Source organism: Pongo abelii, chromosome 1, assembly GCF_028885655.2.
Source record: "Pongo abelii isolate AG06213 chromosome 1, NHGRI_mPonAbe1-v2.0_pri, whole genome shotgun sequence".
NCBI lineage: Eukaryota > Metazoa > Chordata > Mammalia > Primates > Hominidae > Pongo > Pongo abelii.
Window position 1 is genome coordinate 70399335 of NC_071985.2, and position 16704 is coordinate 70416038.

General features: G+C 38.5%; 1 protein-coding gene across 12 annotated transcripts in view; it reads right to left on the bottom strand.

The window, feature by feature from the left end:
• Positions 1 to 16704, bottom strand: part of AXDND1 (axonemal dynein light chain domain containing 1) — a 198564-nt gene that overhangs the window by 20478 nt on the left and 161382 nt on the right. For 11 of the 12 annotated variants that reach the window (XM_054550597.2, XM_054550603.2, XM_054550586.2 and 8 more), the window contains 3 exons: positions 8890 to 9003; positions 5935 to 6039; positions 487 to 569 (listed from right to left, as the gene is read on the bottom strand). In XM_054550597.2, coding sequence (XP_054406572.1) covers positions 487 to 569; positions 5935 to 6039; positions 8890 to 9003 — 302 coding nt within the window. Of the gene's footprint in view, positions 1 to 486; positions 570 to 5934; positions 6040 to 8889; positions 9004 to 16704 lie in introns of those variants that run through there. The other variant, XR_008523274.2, reaches the window with a different exon arrangement.

Below are 16704 nucleotides of genomic sequence, written 5' to 3' on the forward strand. Positions count from 1 at the left end.
CACTTCTTTTCTAGCACCTCTAAAACCAAATTTTTACAATCAAAGAAACCAGCTTGAGATGTGCTTCTTAGCTACTACAGCACGTTATATGTCTACACAGCTACACTCTTCTCCTGGCATCCCCAGCCATCTTAACTATATCGCCCTTTCTACTCTGAGTTATGTAACATTCTTTCCCAAGCACAATAGTTTCTCCTAGTTTCGTCTATTTCCCTAAGTCATCTCTTAGAAACAAACATTGAATTGGATCACTCTAACACACACAAATAGTTTGACTTCCTCTATCTTTCCACTGTAGTTAAGAATGGATGTTCCCACGAGGGCAGTGTAGTTTACTGCCTCTAGCAGAACATGTGGAGATACACATCCCCCTAATGAGGATAAAGAAAGCAGGAGAGCCAAAGGGAAGCCAAAAAATGTGAATTTCTCTCAAACCTTCTGGCCAGCCATTTTCATCCTCTTACCATTGTGTTGACTCATACTTACAGTAACTTCTCCTGCATATGTTCAATTACAGCCATTGCTTCAAGATATTTTTGGGCCAATGTACCTTGCTTAGCTGATTCTCTCTGACAGAGGAAATATGAGATATGAATGAACTGATAGTCTCAACAATTAGTATTCTACTTTTTCAGGATGTTCTGGATCAAACCTTCCAGAATATTCTTTGTCTACTACCCATATCTATCTAATAGACAGTTAAGCATACCCTTAATACCAAAAAAAAAAAAAAAAAATAGGGATTGTCTGTGGCCAAATAGCATAGAAGCTTCCAAATTATTCGTGCTACAGGTGAATAAGAATTTGATTTGAATTGTAAAGAAGCAGGGGAAAGAGTAACAACAAAAACAAACAGAGAAATAAAAAAAGATTTAAAAAATAAAGAGAAGGGTCAACATGTTTCTTTATAAGTCAAGTTAAAGATCAAGGAAGCTAACTTGTATATCTGTCTTACTAATAATTCACTTCACTAAGAATATAACATTGCAAAATCCAATGAAGTCTTTAAATTCCTTTAGGGGACTTCATAAATATCAGTTAAAGATGTAGATCTTGCCAGGCAAAGAAAATATAGAAAAAAGATAACCTCTTTTATTTTGAGTCTATATAAGAGGAAGGTGAGAGAGGAAATTTAGAGGACAAGAGCTATAAGCATATTTTTAATTGAACATTAACATTTTCCCAGAACAGTGTACTTTTAAAGTCTCATTTATCCATGTCTCCCAAGCAGTGTCAAGTACAAGGTAAAGTCTACATTATAGACGGAAGGAGAGATAGAAGAGGGTGGACAGCCTGCCACAATCACAGCATGATCCAGTGGGCTAAAGCAAGCCTGCATCTAAGTCTCTCACCCTCACTCACACATCCCATCATACCACTATACCTTTTTCTAAAAGAGAAAAGAAACTGTGTTAGTCTCTTCACTATTTATTTATTTATTCTTTTTCTTTTATAGAGACTGGATTGGCACAATCATACTCACTGCAGCCTTGACCTCCCAGGCTCAAGCAATCTTCCTACCTCAGCCTCCCAAGTGGCTGGGACTACAGGTGCACACCACCATGCCCAGCCAATTTTTAATTTTTTCAGGTAGAGATTGGGTCTTGCTATGTTGCCCAGGCTGGTCTTGAACTCTTGGCCTCAAGTGATCCTCCTGCCTCAGCCTCCCAGGTGCTGAGATCATAGGCACTGGCCACCACACTTGGCCAACTTCTTCACTTTTATGCTAGATATTAGACTCTTATTTTCTCTGTCACATATTTTTCTCTTTCTGTTTTGTTGCTTCTTTTGGGTAACTTGTTTGGAAACTACATCATTTTTATGTATGAAATGATAAAATGTTTGGAAATTTTATCCAAATGATAAAATGTTTGGAAACACTATCATTTTTCACCCTGAACCTAAGGTATGTGATGTGGCTGTGCCTGCATGGCACACACTACTAACTTATTTGTTCTTTTAAAAGAAAGGGTTTCAGAGCAGAGGCTTCTAGAACTGGAATTCCACACATGGTTTACAGCCCTATGAAACAACTAAAACTATCAGTGGAATCCAAGGTAAACCAGGATTGTCCACTACTACCTGTATGCATTTGAGCCTTCTGACTCTCTCCTCATTCTGTCAATAGATATAAATTTAGTTACAATATGCTAGGAAAACATCCCTTTCTTTTGATACTAGCAAGTACAGATTAATGTTTTGTGGTCCATTTCAAGTCCTTCAATAGGAGAGCTTCAGACCGTGGTCTGAAATGACATTTTGGACATTCCCATGGTCTGAAATGCTGGTTGTGGGGCTGCTAGCATCCTCTATGTGTGCCAGATGGCAGTCCCCCATGCATCACCCATATACCTATGCAGATGCCTCAAGGCTAATTACAGTTACTGCCACAGGCCTTCTTCTCAGACTCCAAACCTTCCTCCGGCTTTTATGCTATTTTACTCACTATATGACAGCGACAAACATGGACCATGCGGCTCTCGTAATCAATTGCATTGGACCCTCCTTGCTTGTGCCTGTGTGCTGTAGCTTCCAGTTAGTCTCCGTCTGACATCAATTCTGCCTTTAGCTTTTTTAGCTTGGTCCTCCTGAGGTTTGACTCTACTAATGGGCTTTGGGTTGCATCTCTATGGCTTGGGCGTGCCTCAGGGAAGATCCCACTCCAGGCTCAGCTCCTTGGGATTCAGTTCTGGACCCCTAGTTGGACTGGGTGCTCCTATCAGCTTGGGACTATTCTCTGAGTACCAATATCCCCAAATATCAATCAACCTCGTCCCCTACTAGAATAGCACAATTAGGCCTCTTCTGTTTGAGCACCTGGTGATTGAAGCCACTTTTGCAAAATTATGATGGTAAGATAAATCTGATGGGGCTGACTCCATCTTGCTTGAGTCTCACAGGCTGGCTGACTTGGCTCATTCCTGGGCATGGGCAAAGTTTAAATGATAATAGCTCTTCCCCAAAACTAAACTACTAAACTACCCTTGTAAAACTAATGAAAGGACACCAAGTTAGGAGTATGAGAGGGACCTGAATTCAGGCATTATTCCAGAGGTCACAAGATTTGCAACTTCCCTAATTACGCCTGTAAATAACATCATTATTGTAGAACCTAAGGTTGGTATTTTGAGATGTCTTTTCAAGCTTCTGACAACAGGATGGTGCCACTCTGATTCATAACTCAAGTAGTCCTGTGGTGCCCACAGGACTGTTACACCAAAGCTCCAGCATCAAATCTTAGAATATGGACTCAGTGCATGAGGACCATTTTCCATACCCCATGATTGCATCCCCAACCAATAAGCAACACCCATACCCTGGCCCCCTGCCTACCAAACTATCTTGGAAAAAGCCTAACCTTTGAGCCTTCAAGAAGATCGATTTGAGAAGTAACTCCATCTCCTATGTGGTGTGGCCAGCTTCGTGTCAATTAAACTCTTTCTTTACTGCAATGCTGTGGTCCCAGCTAATTGATTGTGTCTGTGCAATGGGCAGGAAGGACCCACTGGGAAGTTACATGATCCCGTTCTACTTGTGCAGTACTCCAGCCACCATTCCACAAGAAGAATGTGATTCTTCTTGGCTTCCAGGAACTTGCAAGTAATTGTACATCCAGATGGCATTTCAGTCCTCTCTCCAGACTTTTTGGTTAATCAGAACCTAGACAGTTTAGTCTTTAGTGATCTATAGTAGCAGCAGCAACTTTTCAAAACCTTAGAGATGGACTTACTGGTCCATGTTCCCTTTACCTGGGCTATCCACATGGCACTGCCAGTATCACACAGAATGGCAGTATCTGGGAGCAGTGGACCTCACACTATCAAAGGCATGTGATGCTCCTCAGTTTTGTCCCAGGCTGCAGGCTCCTAGTTTCCTGACTGCTTCCTGCCTGGCTCCAGGGCCTAGCCTGGATGGCACACCAGAGTTCTAACTTTAGAGAAGCAAGTCTGAGGCAGGAGGGCTTGTAGCTGGGACTGGTGTGGGTTAGCAGATAAAAAGCTGCTACCTGTTGTCTTTGTCTCCTTTTTAAAAAATTTTGGCCGGGCGTGGTGGCTCATGCCTGTAATCCCAGCACTTTGGGAGGCCGAAGCAGGCGGATCACGAGGTCAGGAGTTCAAGCCCAGCCTGACCAACATAATGAAACCATGTCTCTACTAAAAATACAAAAAATTAGCCGGGCGTGGTGGTGGGCACCTGTAATCCCAGGTACTTGGGAGGCAGGAGAATCGCTTGAACTTGGGAGGCAGAGGTTGCAGTGAGCCGAGATTGCACCATTGCACTCCAGCCCAGATGACAGTGCGAGACTCTTTCTCTAAATAAATAAATAAATAAATAAATCTCACGACATTGTATTCCATTCCCATTGCTCCCTCTTACATATTTGCCTCACAGTCTTAGTGACCAACATAGTGATGCATTATTTTTAAAACTTGTTGAAAGTTCTCTGATGTCTCCCAAGGCACCACTTTGGGAGAATGTGCTGAAGGAAATTAAAATATATTACCCCCCAAATATATTTATTTGACATATTTTGAAATAGCCACTGCCTGGCCAGGAAACAAAAGTAGCTTTGCAAAGCTGTCTTTTGTGGGAAAAATTTGCATCTGTAGAGAATCTCCATTAAAGCAGTCACTGCCCCTTCCCCTTTCTATGCCTTTCCAGGACCCAGGAGAGATTGAGAGTCTGATGCCTTTCAAAGTCTGAAAAGAAACATCTTTAACTATTCTCTCTGAGGGAGACTTCATCTACATAACAAGGCCACCTTTGCCAGCCAAGCTTCTTCCTTTTCTCTCTCTCTCAACCAGTCTTTTCACTAACCTGATTCACCAAGGTAACCTGTTTCTAGCCATACTCAGTCTGTATTCTTTACTGTGGCCTCAGGATGGTATATGAGCTTCTGGATCTTCATTCTGAAGGCTCTTATGTATATATGTTAAACAAATTTATATGCCTTTTCTCCTATTCATCAATTTGCCTCACACCAGTGATTTTTCAGCAAATTTTTATGGGGCCAAGAGCCTATGGCTCCCACACCCCTAATAATGAAATGGTTCTTAACTTTAGGATGGAGAAATTTGACAAAATCTATTGATCCCCCAATCCAAGAAAATGTACAATATGAACATACACACAAAATACTACCACCACTTCAGGGAATTAGTGGGATAAAGCCCATCTATAAACTCTTAAAGTCACAGTGTTCTGTGGAGAGTAAGATACTGATCTAGAGCTGACTGAAGTCTACCATGGTCCTACAACCAAACTTCTGTGGCGACATTTTAAATCTGCTTTCTTGCTGAGTGTCCACAGCTACTGTCTCTAAGTTTCCAGTTTCCCACAGTTATTGTTCTTAGGGGTATGTGCTTATTATCATAGCTCTCAATAAAGTCTACTAAATGAATGTTTAACAATTAGTCAAATACTGACCAAGAGATAGTTAAACTAAGGAAAGAGATGAAATACTGATGTTAAAATGGGGTTTAGGCCAGGCACAATGGCTCGTGTCTGCAGTCCCAGCTCTTTGGGAGGCTGAGGTGGGTGGATCACCTGAGTTCGGGAGATCGAGACCAGCCTGGCCAACATGGTGAAACCCCGTCCCTACTAAAAGTACAAAAATTAGCCGGGCATGGTGGCAGGAACCTGTAATCCCAGCTACTCCAGAGACTGAGACAGGAGAATCACTTGAACCCGGGAGGCAGAGCAAAACTCTGTCAAACAAAAAAAGAGGTTTAAAGATGAGAATGAGAAGCTTTTGTAAAGTTAAGGTGAAAAAAGGAGTTTTCCAGGAATTATGTTGGAAGAAAAATATCTGTAAAATACATGACTTAGGAATCCCTGGTCCCCTTAGAGTAGTTAAAAGTTATGTTAGCACCATGTCATTTTTATGTAATGTTAAATAGTGTTGAATTCCCTAGTTGGGTTTCAGATACATACCCAGGAAGACAACACATCTGTTTCAAATAGAGGTTTGGAATGAACATTTTCATCTTCTCCAATGAATCGAATGAGTTTTTCCTTCTCTGTAGATGTTGAAGGTTGCTAGAACACAGAAACATGCGGACCTGTTAGCAAGCTGGTGTGGCACCCCAGCAAGTTTCCTGGCACGGTAGCAAGTTTCCTGGCACCATGTTGGAAGCTTACATTTTCCATTTCCTTTAATCATACAACAAGCATTTTTGAAGACTTTCACATAGCAAACGCTGTGAGAAACTGGTAGGATGGGGAATGTGGACAAGGGGATATAACTATGGGAAAAACAAAGAGGATTTCTTCCAGGTTCCAGGAACTGACAGTACTATAGGAGAGATAGATAATAAAATGAATAATTATGGTATAACATGATTACTGTTAGCATAAAAGTGTGCTCTAAGGGCTGTGTGCACCCAGAAAAGGGTCATGCATTCTTCCTAGGTACTTCAGGAATTATTAACAGAGAAAGTGGTATTTAAAGGCTGAACAGGTGCTTGTAAAATAGAGAGGAAAGGGTCTCAACTAAGTCTACACGTGGTAGTAGTAATAGCAGTAGTAGTAGTAACGGTTTTGTTACCAAAAAAGGGGTCTTGTCCCAGACCCCAGGAGCAGGTTCTTCGATCTCACACAGGATAAAATTCAGGGTGAGTCTCAGAGTATAGTAAAGTAAAAGCAGTTTACTAGAAATTACTCTATTACAGAGTTGGGTATCCTCAGAAAGCAAGAGGAGAAATGCGCTTAACATAAACATAATGTTTGCTTATATAGGATATTAACGCTAAGAATAGTGTACTTTATTATAAAGGCTGGTGATCAGCTTGTGACAGGCTATTAGCATTACTATTCTTTAGTGTAACGTTGATTTCAGCAGTATACTGTCAGAGACATATGAACCAGAAAAACTCCATCTTAAAGAGTAGCTGGGTACAATGAGGCTAAAACCTACCGGGCTGCCTCCCCAGATGGTTAAGGCATTCTAAGTCATAGGATGAGACAAAAGGTCAGCGCAAAATACAGGTCATAAAGACCTTGCTGATAAAACAGGTTGCAGTAAAGAAGCCGGTCAAAACCCACCAAAACCACAATGGCCACAAGAGTGACCTCTGGTCGTCCTCACTGCTATACTCCCATCAGCGCCATGACAGTTTACAAATGCCATGGCAATGTCAGGAAGTTACCCTATATGGTCTAAAAAGGGCAGGCATGAATAATCCACCCCTTGTTCAGCATATCATCAAGATGGGCAACCAGCAGCCCTTAAGGCTACTCTGTCTATGGAGTAGCTGTTCTTTCATTCCTTTACTTTCTTAATAAACTTGCTTTCACTTTGGACTGCAAACTCGCTCTGAATTCTTTCTTGTGCAAGATCCAAGAATCCTCTCCTGGGGTCTGAATTGTGACCCCTTTCCTGTAACAGTACCATTATCTTTAAAGTGAAACCCATTTTTAAACTGAGAATGCCTTTTTCCATTAACTTGTCTCCTCAACCATAAACATCTTGTGACTAAGAATGTCCAATTACCTGGGAAAGTAACCCAGTAGGTTTTGCTTTATCTGGACTTTATTCAAGATGGAGTCACTCTGGTTAAGACACCTCTGACAATTTCCATTTATTCTGTGCCTTCTATATACCAAGCACTTTACCAGAAATAAAACAGAAAATGCTGATTGAAATAGGCTTGGGTGTTATATAATATTTTTGTTCTGTTGTCCTGCCTGTGCAGTGAGTAAAAGACCTATTTCAGAGTCTGGAGTCATGCCAACACTTAAACTATATACAGAGAAGAAACATATCAGAGAAGTAAATCAAGACATTGTAGACAGTGTTAGGCAATCATGAGTTCTAGGAAGCCAAAGGCAGTAGTAGTCAATCTAAGAATTAGCAAGGGGTCTTGTGCCAGACTTAACTGGGTTTGAATATTGGTTCTGCCACTTACAGCTATGTGATTTTGAGTAAGTCAGTCAACCTCTCTGAGCTTCAGTTTTCTTATCTGTAAAATGGGGCAATAATATAAACCTTGAAGTTGTGTTGCATAGGTAAGAGATAATATGTGCAAAGTATATCACTCATGATAGGCACTCAATCTTTGGTAATCATTGTATTATTAGTATTATTACAAATGTCCCAGGAAGGGTTTTTATTACTACAAATGCCCCTGCAGGGGTTGAGACAGGGTAAAGGGAGGAGAGGTCTGGTGATGGGCCTGGGAGGAGGGCAAAAGGCAGCTCAGAATGGGAGCTGAAGAAGTGGAAATACGGAGTTTTAAAGTGTTGTCTGAAAAATGTGGCAATGAAGGGCTAAAAAAATAGCACCAGAGTGAGAGATAGATAGTGTAGTTAATAGGAATATAGGTATAAATGAGGCTAATGAGAATGGCTGGATTTAGAAGGGAAAAGGAACATCCCTTCCTCTGAAAATAAAGTGACAAAGATAAATATTTCTGCAGGTTTGGCTAAATCTATATGAGGAAAAGAAGGAAACTGGAGTTCACTCAGACCACCTACTTCTATTCTCCACTGTCTGTGTGTGTCTATAATTTTCCCCCCACTATATATATATATACATATAAAGGGTCCAGGCATGGTGGCTCATATCTGTAATCCCAGCACTTTAGGAGGCTGAGGTAAGAGGATCGCTTGAGACCAGTTCAAGACCAGCCTGGGCATAGCAAGATCCCATCTCTATAAAAAAATTTTTTTTAATTAGCTAGACATGGTGGTGCATGCCTGTAGTCCTAGCTACTCAAGAGGCTGAGGCAGGAGGATCATTTGAGCCCCAGAGTTCGAGGTTACAGTGAGCTATGATGATACCACAGCACTCCAACCTGGGTGACAGAGCAAGACCCTGTCTCTAAAATATATATATATATGTATGTACGTATGTATATATGAGGAAAAACAAATACCAAATAATCTTACTTCTTCTGTTCTCTCTTTGTTTTCCTCCTGAAGTTTCCTATCCTCTTTACTTTCTTCTTCATCTTCTTTAAAAGACTCGTCTATTTCAGGCTCAATGAATTCTTTTACAGCCTCCTGTGAGATGAACCAATATTATGATTAAATGGTGTATATAAATATTAGCAATTATTTGTTCAAAATATTTAATGAGCACTAATCCTGCAGCTGGGTACTGTGCTAGTGACAAGGATACAAAGGTTGATAAGAATAGTCCCTGTCCTTAAGAAACTTATAATTTCATGGACAAGAAAATACAATGAATGCATACATTCACATAGTAGGAGCACCTAATTTAGACCAGGTAGTGGACTGGGTAAAAGAGGGAGTTGGTCAGGAAGGTTTCCTGAAGGAGATAATGTTTGAGTTTTTTCTTGAAGGATGGGAAAGGAAAAGAAGAAGCTCTGGGCAGAGGATGTTCCATGCACATGACTGGATCTGAGAGAGCATAGTTCAATAGGACAAAAACTGGGAGACAAATGAATAGGAGTGCAATCATAGAGAAAGGGCTAGACTGTCAAGCCAGGGAGATGATTGGCTCTTATCCTGAAGGCAGTGAGGCTCTAATAAATTGGCTGATTTGCTTTGCATTTCAAAACAATCATTCTAGCAACAGGAGAATAGCTTTAAAGAAGAGGAAGAAAGGGAAGCAGAGGAAGAGAAAAGGAGCATGAACAAAACAGTGGTTGCGGGAATGAAGAGAAGGAAAAGGAGGATTTAAGAGATATTTAAGAGGCAAGTCCTAGTGATTGACTGGATGGACACGGGATGGTTAGAGAAAATGTACATCTTGAATGACACTTGGTTTACAGTTTAGACCACTAGAGAGATGACAATGCCATTCACAGAGACAATGAACAAAATTGGATAAATAGGTTTGGAGAAAGAGATGAGTTCAGATTAGGCTGTGAGGGTTGGAGGCACCACTGAGATACTCAAGTGAAAATATCCAGCAAGAAGGTGAATATATGGATCTGGAGTTTAAGATGGAAGAATTTGGGCTAAAAATAGAGATCTGACAGTTATCTGCATTTAATTAAAGCCAAGAAAGTAAATTATATCCTAAAGGCAAACTTGTGAAGTAGCCAGAGAATTAGACAGTAACCCAGTTACATAAAATGCTAGGGATCTATGGAAAACAGTGTAGCGATTCCTTAAAGAACTAAAAGTAGATCTACCATTTGATCCAGCAATCCCACTCCTGGGTATCTACCCAGAGAAAAAGCAGTCATTATATGAAAAAGATAATTGTACATGCATGTTTATAGCAGCACAATTCACAATCGCAAAAATATGGAACCAGCCCAAATGCCCATCAATCAATGAGTGAATAAAGAAAATGTGGTATATATACACCATGGAATACCACTCAGCCATAAAAAGGAATGAAATAATGGCATTTGGAGACCGTTATTCTAAGTGAAGTAACTCAGGAATGGAAAACCAAATATTGTATGTTCTCACTCATAAGTGGGAACTAAGCTATGAGGATGCAAAGCCGTAAGAATGATACAATGGACTTCAGGGATTCAGGGGGAAAGGGTGGGAGGTGAGGAGGGATAAAAGACTACACATTGGGTACAGTGTACACTGCTTGGGTAATGGGTGCACCAAAATCTGAGAAATTATCACTAAAGAACTTACTCATGTAACCAACTATGACCTGTTCCCCAAAAACCTATTGGGAAGAAAAAAGGAATGATGTTCTGATGCAGGCAACAATGTGGCTGACCTCTGAAAACACTATGCTTAGGGAAATAAGCACAAAAGGCCACATATTGTATAATTCCATTTCCATGAGATGTCCAGAATAGGAAAATCCATAGAGCCAGAAACTGTGTAGTGTTTCCAGGGCCTGAGAAGAAAGGGAAAATTTGAGTGACTGCTAATCAGTATGGATTTTCTTTTTGGGAATGATTAAAATGTTCTGGAATTCAATAGTGATTATCACTGCACAACTTTGTGAATATACCACAAACTATTACTAAATTGTACATATTACATGAATTGTGTCTCAATAAAGCTGTTATTTTTAGAAAAATAATTTGGCCGTTCCACATTGTACACATACTTCAAAACATCATGTTGTACACAATAAATATATACAATTTTTATTTGTCAATTAAAATAAATAAATAGGAAATTGCTGCCTCAAAAAAAAAAAAACAATCAGATGAAATCAAAAGCCTATACTCAAGGAAAACAATAATAGATTTTCAAACCTCTGAAAAAAATAAAATAAAATGCTAGGGAAGAAAGAGGAGCCTGAAAAGGCAGCCAGAAGTAGCCTCTGAAGTATGAGAGGCCACAAGGAAAGCCAAAAGAGAAGAAAGAAGGAGTCATCAGTATTGAACACCTCAAAGGAGTCTACTCATATAGATTTAAAAATGTCCTCTGGGTGTTTACAGCAGCAATATTTATAAAAGCAAAAGCTAGCAATAAGCTCAATGCCCACAATAGGAAAATGCATAAATAAATTATGGTGTAAGCCATATAACAAAATACTTTATAGCAATGTTAAATTATGCTGTAGAAATATGTATATAGTATAGAAAAATAGTCACAATGTATTAGGATATTTTTACAAAATGAAAATACTTTTTTCTTGATAACATTCTTGCTATAAAATATTTGAACACTACAGAGGAATTAAGAATCTTAACTCTCAGAGTTAACAATTTTTATCATTTGCTGAATATTCTGCTAGACTGCTTTTTGCATCTATAAACATTTTAATATAAATGAGATAATATATCTTATAGTCTATAATCTGTTTTTCTCAATAATATATCACGGATTATATTTATTTAAGTACTTAAACATCTACTTTATCTGCATAGAATTCCATTATTTCAATGTACCATGTTGTATTTAACTAATCTCCTACTGATCAACGTTCATATTGTTTCTAGTATTTTGCTATTATACTATGCTGTAATAAACATTCTTATACAGATATATCACATATTAGAATTATCAAACAGACTACAAAAGTTATATTTAACCTATTTAAAGAAATAAGAGATTGAAAATATGAGCAAAGAGAGAAAGATTACAAAAATGATCAGACTTGAAAAAGAATCAAATAGGACTTCAGCAATTTAATTTAAAAACTCAACAGAAAGGTTTAATGGCAGATGAAATTCAACTGGAGGGCAAATTCGTGAACTGGATGGTAAGCCAGAAAAATTATTCAGGATGCAATGCAGAGAAATAGAGAGATAGAGAATATGAAAGAAGGTTAAGAGACATGGGGGATTGATTCCAACACACATTCATTTAGAGTTCTAGAAGGAAAGAAGAGAGCAAATGCAGTAGAGGCAATATTTGAATAGATGACTAAGAATTTTCCAGATCTAACAAAAGATACCAAATTAAAGATTCAGGAAATCAAGAGAATCCCAAGCAAAATTTAAAAGAAAAGAAAATCCGTCTCCACATTAATCAGAGCAAAGACAAAAAGACGATCTTAAAAATAGAAAGAAGAGATGAATTCACTTCAAAGGAACTGACAGCTGGATTCTCAATGGTCAGTTCAATAACAACAAAATCCAGAAAACAGTAAAAATAATAACGATGTGCTGAGAGAAAAGAATACCATCCCAGAATTAATAGCATACCCAGCAAAAAAAAATTTAAGAATGAGGGTGAAATAAAGGCATTTTCAGACAAACAAAAACTGAGTTTGCCACCAGGAGATCTTCACTAAAGAAAATTCTAAAGGTTAAGGTAGAAGAAAAATGACCCAAGGTGGATATCTGAGACTTTTGAAGAAAGAACAAATAAATTAAATTATAAATCAGCTCCAATGCCAGCATATTTCTTAAAGGTAAATCACTAAAGGCATTCCTGCTAAAGTCAGAAACAAGAAAAGGATGCTTGTTATCTCCACTACTATTTAATATTGAATTAGAAGAATTAGAAAAATTATTCAATACAATTAAACAAGAAAAAGCAACTAGAAGTATCAGAATTGAAAAGAAAGAGGTAAAACTATCCCTATTTGTAGGTGATTTGATTAAGTATCTAGAAAACCCCAAAGAATCCACTGAAAAACTACTAAAAACAGTAAGAGGAAGAGCAGCAGGAGGAGGAGAGAGAAATACAGTAAGAGAATTTAGTAAAGTCACAGCATATAAAATTAAAATAGGAATGGTGGTGAACAGCACTTTGGGAGGCTGAGGCAAGAGGATCACTTGAGCCCAGGAATTCAAGCCAGCCTAGGCAACATAGCAAGACCCTGTCTCTATGAAATTAAAAATTAGCCAGGCATGGTGCCACACACCTATAATCCCACCTACTCAGGAGGCTGAGGTGGGAGGACTGCTTGAGCACAGGAAGTCAAGGCTGCAGTGAGCCATAACTGGACTGCTGAACTCCAGCCTGGTTGACAGAGTATGATCCAATCTCAAAAAATAAAACAAAATTAAATTAAATTAAAATACAGAAATTGATTATATATATATAATCTGTATATATAATATATATAAATATGCTATATATATATATAACTGTATATATATAACTGTATATATATATATATACAGTTACTAGTTAAAAGATATAATGGAAAAGAATGTCTTATTTAAAATAGCAAAAAATAAAATATTCAGGCATAAACCTAAGAAGAAATGTACAAAATGAGCAAACAAATAAGATATGATTTAAAGGCATAAAAGTAGACATCCTATATTCCATATTCTTGGATAATACAATTCAGCATCATAAACATGTCTGCTCTAAGTTAATATATAAATTTAATATTATGCTAGTTTTAAAAAATCTTATTTTTAAGAACTAGCTTATAAAGTTATATAGAAAAATAGCCAGGTGCAGTGGTGCATGCCATAGTCCCAGCTACTCTGGAGGCTGAGGCAGGAGGATCACTTAAGCCCAGGAGTTTGAGATCAGCCGAGGCAACATCAAGACCCTGTCTCTAAAAAATAAATAAATAAATAAAAGGAAGAATAAGTAAGCAAGAATAGCAATGAAATGCCTGAAAAAGATCAGTGATGAGGGCTGGTCCTACCAGATACGAAAATGTAACATAAGAAAGTCAAACTATCCCTGTTTGTAGATGACACGATCCTATATCTAGAAAACCCCATTGTCTCAGCCCAAAAGCTTCTTAAGCTGATAAACAACTTCAGCAAAGTCTCAGTATACAAAATCAGCATGCAAAAATCACTAGCATTCCTATACACCAACAATAGTCAAGCCGAGAGCCAAATCACAAATGAACTCCCATTCACAACTGCCACAAAAAGAATAAAATACCTTAGGAATATAGCTAACTAGGAAGGTGAAAGATCTCTAAAAGGAGAACTACAAACCACTGCTCAAAGAAATCACAGATGACACAAATGGAAAAACATTCCATACTCATAAAAAGGAGGAATCAATATCGTTAAAATGGCCATACTGGCAAGGGCAATTTATAGATTCAATGCTATGCCTATCAAACTACCATTGACATTCTTCACAGAACTAGAAAAAAACTATTTTAAAATTCATAAGGAATCAAGAAGAAGCCTGAATAGTGAGGCAATCCTAAGAAAAAAGAACAAAGGCGAAGGCATCACACTACCCAACTTCAAAGTATAGTACAGGGCTACAGTAACCAAAATAGCATGGTATAATACAAGAACAGACACATACACCAATGGAACAAAATGGAGAACCCAGAAATAAGACTTCACACTGACAAACCATCTGATCTTCAACAAAGCTGACAAAAACAAGCAATAGGGAAAGAATTCCCTATTCAATAAATGGTGCTGGGATAACTGGACAGCCATATGGAGAAAACTGAAACTGGAACCCTTCCTTACGCCATATACAAAAATTAACTGAAGATGGGATTAAAGACTTAAATGTAAAACCCAAAACTATAAAAACCCTGGAAGACAACCTCGGCAATACCATTCTGGACATAGAAACGGGAACAGATTTCACAATGAAGACGCCAAAAACAATTGCAACAGAAGCAAAAATTGACAAATGGGATATCTAATTAAACTAAAGAGCTTCTGGACAGTAAAAGAAACTATCCATAGAGTAAACAGACAACCTACAGAATGGGAGAAAATTTTTGCAAACTATGTATCCGCCAAAGGTCTAATATCCAACATCTATGAGGAACTTAAACAAATTTACAAGCAAAAAACAACCCCATAAAAAAGTGGGCAAAGGACATGAACAGACAGTTTTGAAAAGACATAAATGTGGCCAATAATCATATGAGAAAAAGCTCCACATCACTGATCATTAGAGAAATACAAATCAAAACCATAATGAGCTACCATCTAACACCAGTCAGAATGGCAACTGTTATAAAGTCAAAAAATAACAGATGCTGGCAAGGTTGTGGAGAGAAAGGATCACTTATACACTGTTGGTGGGAGTGTAAATTAGTTCAGCCATGGTGGAAGACAGCGTGGTGATTCTTCAAAGATCTAAAGACAGAAATACCATTTGACCCAGCAATCCCATTACTAAGTATATACCCGAAGGAATATAAATCATTCTATGATAAAGACACATGCATGTGTATGTTCATGGCAGCACTATACACAATAGCAATGACATGGAATTAACCTAAATATCCATCAATGATAGACTAGATAAAGAAAATGCAGTACATATACACCATGGAATACTATGCAGCCATAAAAAAAGAACGAGATCATGTCATTTGCAGGGACATGGATGGAGCTAGAGGCCATTATTCTTAGCAAACTAACACAGGAAGAGAAAACCAAATACTACATTTTCCCTGTTAAGTGGGACCTAAATGATGAGACCACATGGACACATCAAGGGGAACAATACATACTGGGGCCTTTTGGATGGTGGAGGATGGACGGAGGGAGACGATCAAGAAAAACAACTAATGGGTACTAGGCTCAATACCTAGGTGATGAAATAATCTGTACCACAAACCTCCATGACACAAGTTTACCTTTGTGACAAACCTGCACATGTACCCCGAACTTAAACGTCAAAAAAAAAAAAGAAAAAAGAAAATGTATCATAAAGCCTCAATAATTAAAATATTGTGGTAATGACCCATTAATAGACAGATCAATAGAAAAGAACAGAAAATCAAAAAATAGACTTAGGTTGAATACAGTTGTTTTCAAATGTTGGAAATATTATAATATGGAAGACAAATCAGCCCTGTTCATACTAACCACAAAAGACTGAACTAGGACCAGTTCGCAGAAAAAGCTAAAGCTACGAGGAGACGTATTACATTTAGTTCAATAGAAAGAATTAATGTTCTAATACTCAGTGCTCACCAAAAATGAATGGAGTCTTTCTGAAAGTAGTTCTCTGTCACTTCAGATATTCAAACTTAGGCATAATGATCAAGTATGGATGTTATATGAAGACTCATCATCAGATAAAACAGAAGATCATCCTGGTGGATGGGAGGTAGGACTAGATTGTAGCTCCAACTCAGATGGACAGAGCAGTGTGTGGAGGCTCACATCAGAAATTTTAGCTCCAGAATGACTGCAAGAACAAAGCAGGAATCCTGAGAGGACCCAAAGACCCTCCGAAGGCAGTGGACTGCTCCGGCAGGACCTGGGAGACACCCCAAATACTGTGAGTGCCCAAACTGCGAAAGTGGGAAAGGGAGACCCTCCACTCCCGAACACACCCCCCACTGGGGAAACTGAAGGTCTGGTTTGCAGGAGAAGTTTCCAACCTTACCTGGAGCTGAGTCAATTTAGAGGGCCGAGCAAAATACAGGGGTAGAGGAAGCAGTGGGAA